At 44.1% G+C, this 5774-nt stretch overlaps 1 protein-coding gene across 1 annotated transcript; it reads right to left on the bottom strand.

Moving 5' to 3' along the window:
* Window positions 1-4878: 4878 nt before the first annotated feature.
* Window positions 4879-5190, bottom strand: LOC119851094 (histone H4-like). Its single transcript, XM_038390335.1, has one exon. The coding sequence runs from the start codon at window positions 5188-5190 to the stop codon at window positions 4879-4881; it is 312 nt and encodes a 103-aa protein (XP_038246263.1).
* Between the last annotated feature and the right edge of the window lie 584 nt (window positions 5191-5774).

Below are 5774 nucleotides of genomic sequence, written 5' to 3'. Positions count from 1 at the left end.
CTTCCAGTTTAATTATGTTCTTTGAAGACAAGTTCTACTTGTACCTAGTGGTATATTTTCTTCTCCAAATAAGCTTAATGCAAGCATGCAGGGGAAACTGCTTCTCTGTCTCTGGCCATGGGGGAAAATATATATTTGTATATTGCCTGTCAAGAAAAAAACGAGTCTTGTGGGGGGAAAAGTAGGCTGAAAATGTCAGGCCGCACATGTTTCCTATCACAGCCAAGTGTTCCAAAGACAATAATTTGTGGAGTGCTTTACAGATGACAGACAGGCAGGATCTGATTGGATTGGGACACCTATATTTCATGTGTTGATCTCACCACAGAGCTAAAGACCCAATTAATTGAATTAGCATGTGATACCAGGCTCAAAAGCCAGCTCAACACTGTCCCATTGTTTGAATTTTGGAGTTCTGACAGGACTGCATAACCATCTCTAGCTAATAAGGCCATGATCTACTTACTTCCATTTACAACCATATGTCTTTGTGCGCTGGAAATCTCAGAAATGACAGCCATTAAGTTGGAGGCTTGGAACGGGCTTTCGGTTGGAAAAGGCTCAGTGACGCCCTGCTGTGATGCGATCTTCAGAATAAACAAGCACAGATTTCTCACCGATTGAATGCACCAGTTACGTTTTACAATTGGTACTTTATTAAGTGCTGAGTTTATTACTTCATTATACCACACTCGCCTGATGACAATAGGATACACACTAAGCCTGTTTTGTGTATGTTCATAATACTGGGTGAGTTCCAGTACTTATATTTGTGACAGATAAATTGTAAAACTGGAAATCATGGATCTAGTCCATCCACTGGCTAGCAGGGCAGAATTTTCCCCACAGGACTTTTTCTTGTGCCTTGACCAGGTTAATGGTTTAATCTCATTTGAGAAAGGAAGGATAGCACCAGACTAGGACTCAGGAAAGATGGGGTTAGTTCCCATCCATGTCACAGACTCCCTGTGTGACCAAGGGCAAGTCACTTAATATCTCTGGCCTCAGGTCTCCATCTGTAAAATGGGGATAATATTTCCTTTCTCCCACCCTTTGGTTTGTCTTTCAGGATATGGACTGCTTACTATGTGAGCACAGTGGGGCCCTGATCATAGCTGAGACCTCTAGATGCTACTGTAATCATAAATAATTAATAATAATCACACAATCAAAGTGTTTCTTGTTATTTAATCTAAATTACCCTGATATTTAATCTAAATTCTCCTTTTATTAGTTTCATTCCACTCCTATTTATACACCCCTTTGTACAGCCCTATATAATACATTTCCTTGACGTTTAGGCTCTCCAGATAGTTATAGATACATATTATAGTCTCTGCTTCATAGTCAATTAGCCAAGACATACATATCTGTAATGTATAGGAAGAAGGTATTATCCCTTTAAATAGCTGGTGAGCACACTAGTGCCAGAAGTTGCCAGAAACCAACCAGGGAAGCAGAGGATATGCAGCCAGGCCAGGAATGTTTGTGTATATTTAGCAAACATAGTTATCTGTGATTGTGACAGGATCTCCAGGCCACAACCTGGAACTGTGGGACCACTGTGCTCCCTTAATTCTTTAACCCTGGATTGTCTCTCACAAAGCTATGCCAGTGACAAACAGCAACACCCCTCCAAGCACTGAGATCATTCAGCCATCAGCATGTGGAGACCCACACCTAGATGTATTACATGAATGCTCCCTGAGCCACTCAGGAATCATATAGAGAGAGGCACCAGCCAATCACCCCAGCCTTGCACTCCAGAAATATACCGTCTTACACTGCTCAAGACTTTCTTGGGCAGTGCAAGCTTATTAATTAGTTTGCCACTTCTTCATAGGAAAGTGGACACTCACCAGCCTTTTATAATCTGAGCTGAGATTCTCCACACCCCTCAATCAAAACCACACCATTTTAGGTAAAATATAAAACAGATTTATTAGCTACAGAAAGATAGAATTTCAGTGATTATAAGTAGCAGGCATAGAGTCAAAAGTGGTAACCTAAGAAATAAAAATAGACACGCAGTCTAAATTCTAACTTTAACCAACTAAGCAGGATTTGAATCAAACAGTCTCTCACCTTAATAGATGTTACAGATAGTTGTAGTTCTCAATACTCAGACTGAACTCCCTTCCAGCCTGGGATCAATCTCCCTAGTTCAAAGTCTTGGTCTTCCAGAGAATCTTCCAGGTGTTGAGATGAGGTTGGGAGGAGGCCAAATAATGATGTCACTGTTTCTCTTTTTACACCTTCTTCCAGCTGCTAGAAAGATCCTTGCTGTGACGTAGGGGTCAGGCAGTCCCCACTGTGTGTGTGTCCTCTCCAAGGAGCCTCTGGGACAGTGGATTCTTCTTGATGGGCTTAGCACCTGTCTGGCCAGTGATGGCAGCTCCTTTGTTGCAACTGAAAGGTCAGCCCTGAGCATTCCCAACCTCACCACATATTTCAGTAACACATATAGCATCACTTCACAACTTCACGTACAATGATAGTACATACAGTTCCACAGGATATTAAGGTTCAACAGATCAAGACTTTTTAAATGATGCCTCACAAGGAGTACTTTGTACAAAATAGATCACAATCATATGACAGTGGTGAATATGGGGGTTCCATGGTGCTGCTTTGAGGTACAGAGTGTCACTGGGGCACAATTGTGCCCATGCCTTATTGTTTTTGCTGTGTACAGAGCAAAATAAACAATTGGCAAGGAGGATGGGACTTCTCCTATACACTATATTATCTAATTAATTTAGTTTTCCCTCATAGCCCCAGCCCGTTTAGCAGTGCTTAATTTGTGCCACGGCTCAGCCCTGGCACCTCTAGGCTTGCTGCGTCAGTTATGAATGTAAAAAAAATTGCTTGAGCTGCAGCACCTAATTGCTTGAGCTCTGGCACCTCTTTCATTACAAATTAAGCACTGCCCTTTAGGGCTTGGCTACACTTGCAAGTTAGAGCACATTAAATCAGCCCCGGGCGCCCTAACTCCTGAGGTGTCCAAGCTGGCAAGGCACTTAGAGCACCTGGACTTTGCAGCTGGAGAGCTCCTGGTAATCCACCTCCATGAGAAGCATAATGCTTGCTGTGCCCCAGCTGAAACGCCCCAGCGTCAGTGTGCATTACTGCGCTCTGATCGGCCTCCGGAAATGTCCCATAATCCCCTGAAGTCAAGTGGCCACTCTTCTCATTGTTTTGAACTCGGCTGCAGGCATGTGGATATCCCCTTTCAAAGCGCTGTTTCTGACAGCCGGCATGCTTATCTGCTCCAGGACAAAGCAACCATTACTGCTGCTGTGAGTGTGTGAGAGAGAGACAGGCGGGGGGAGGGGGTCTGCTGCTGTCTGAACTTACAAGGCAGCATGCTGACATATTCTCTGCCCCCCAAAACACACTGTCTCTCCCCCCACATAAACACAACACACTTCCTGTCATACTCCACTCCCCTCCGCCCCCCATTTGAAAAGCTCGCTGCAGCCACTTGCACACTGGGATAGCTACTGCTCTTTGTGGCGCTGCAAGAGCTGCTAATGTGGCCATGCCAGTGCGCTTGAATCTGACAGTGTAAATACACGGCAGCGTTTTCCCTGCTGTGGTCTCTGAAGGCTGGTTTAACTCCCAGCGCTGTACATCTGCAAGTGTAGCCAAGCCCTAAGTCATTTTGTTGCTCCACTCAGAACTCCACCTACTCTGTTGCATTTTTCCAGCCATCAGGTGCTGAGGACTGTCTCACCAGAAAACTGTAGAAAGCTGCTTTGATAACGAACCCTTCTGAGTGTGAGTGAGTGCCTAGACTGAAATGCGGATGTTGTCAGGTGCCATCCTTAATGAGGTTTCTAGAATCAGCTCTCTCCCATTCCTGGTCTTCCTCTACTCTCCCTCATCACTTTTTTCTCCCTTCCCCCATCACACTCTTCTTCTCCCTCCAAGCCACAGCATCTAATTCACACCTGCTCAGGGCTGTCTCTCTTTCAGTGGATTCTACGCCTCTCATTCTTCTGCTCACTTCCTTCTATTCCACCCACCAATGCTGAGTTCTCTTCCTCTACATTCTGCCCTATAAGCCCTCCCAACGTGGAAACTCATGAATTCACAAAAGCATTCATGACACTGTCCTGTTTCACAAACATTCTTGTAAATACAACTTCCCTCACATGAATGCTCCCAAAAAGGCAAAGAAAAGTGGGTTACAAATACCATCAAGGAGAATTCATTTCTTCTAATTCAAATATTTTTGCAGTATTCATCCATCTCCAGTTAATAGACATAGCACCATCCTTAGCCAATCAAATGACTTCATTTTTCAAAAGCCATCACATAATTAAGCAATAAGGCCTGATAGGCTGTGAATTATGATGTAGTAATGTGTTATCAGGTTTTGGCTTAATGCCTAGAAAAGCACCTAAGTGCTACCTACACAATTTGAAATGAATTGCTATAGAATAATGCACTGGCTAGAATTCTCGCTGCAGATCTTAATTGTTTTGATTTTGTTTTTCTGATACTCAGCATGATTTTCTTCTGAGAGCCACTCTTTTTCATTAGATACCTATCCACCGTGAATAATAGTTCGCTCAAAGAGTAGCACAAAATAGTATATTAAAGAGATCTTCAGTATGGGGTTTTTCTAACTCTCTTTTCAACCTAAAGACCAAAATTATATGAAATTGTATTACCCTGCTTGCGCTGAGTTTTCCTCCATTTCACAAGTCATCTTATTGGTTTCAGTGGAATGGTGGCCTGAGGAAGATACTACCTAATGTGTGCAGAATCTACCTGAAGTCCTTATCCAGGGCCCAACCAGACCTCCATGATCCCTCTGAATGCAGATCTCCTTCCCACAGATTCCCTATCCTGTTGACTTTAGTGACCTGATTAGCCACCAAAACCATGGAGAGTACAGCCCTGGCACTTCACAGCATAAACCACATCCATAGCCGTTACAGTCTTTCGCTTGGCATGTTCAGTGTAAGTGACAGCATTGCGGATCATGTTCTCCAAGAACACCTTCAGCACTCCACGGGTCTCTTCGTAGATCAACCCTGAAATACGTTTCACCCCGCCGCATCGAGTCAAGCAACAAATAGCTGGCTTGGTAGTACCTTGGATGTTATCCCAAAGCACTTTATGATGGCGCTTGGCACCTCTCTTCCCCAAGCCTTTACCACACTTACCGTGACCAGACATGGTGAAATCACACACACAACCAACCAATTCCCCTATACTATGTAGCAAGGAAGTTTATCCACCTCTACAGTAACATGCTCCTTTCCCTCAGACCTCACTTTGTGCTGCATCAGGATTCAGCATGTTTAACTTAAAAACTAAACCTTGTAATTAACAAGCCATGTGCCTGTCATCACCCTGGTTACTCTAGCCCTGATCAGGCTTGGAACCTAAAAATGTGCCTGCCTTAATAATGAGTAGCCTCATTTTTATGGGGCAATTCACTTATGTGCTTTAAGTTAAGTATGTGCTTAAGTAAGCTGTTGAATCCAGGTCTCTGTTTGTATTTCACATCCACTTCCCCACCCTTCATCTGTCTTTTAGATTGTAAGTGGTCCTGGGCAGGGCCCATCATCCTGTATGTTTGGAAAGCACTTTGCACATTTTGGGTGCTTGCCATAATCTAAATCAGTGTTTCCCAAAGTTGGGACGCCCCTTGTTCAGGGAAAGGCCCTGGATGGCCGGACCGGTTTGTTTACCTGTCGCGTCCGCAGGTTCGGCTGATTGCGGCTCCCACTGGCTGCAGTTCACCGCCGCAGACCGAT

Source organism: Dermochelys coriacea, chromosome 2, assembly GCF_009764565.3.
Source record: "Dermochelys coriacea isolate rDerCor1 chromosome 2, rDerCor1.pri.v4, whole genome shotgun sequence".
In the NCBI taxonomy this organism is placed as follows: domain Eukaryota; kingdom Metazoa; phylum Chordata; order Testudines; family Dermochelyidae; genus Dermochelys; species Dermochelys coriacea.
The sequence above is the reverse complement of the archived record's forward strand: the minus strand, read 5'-3'. Positions and strand labels throughout refer to the sequence as shown.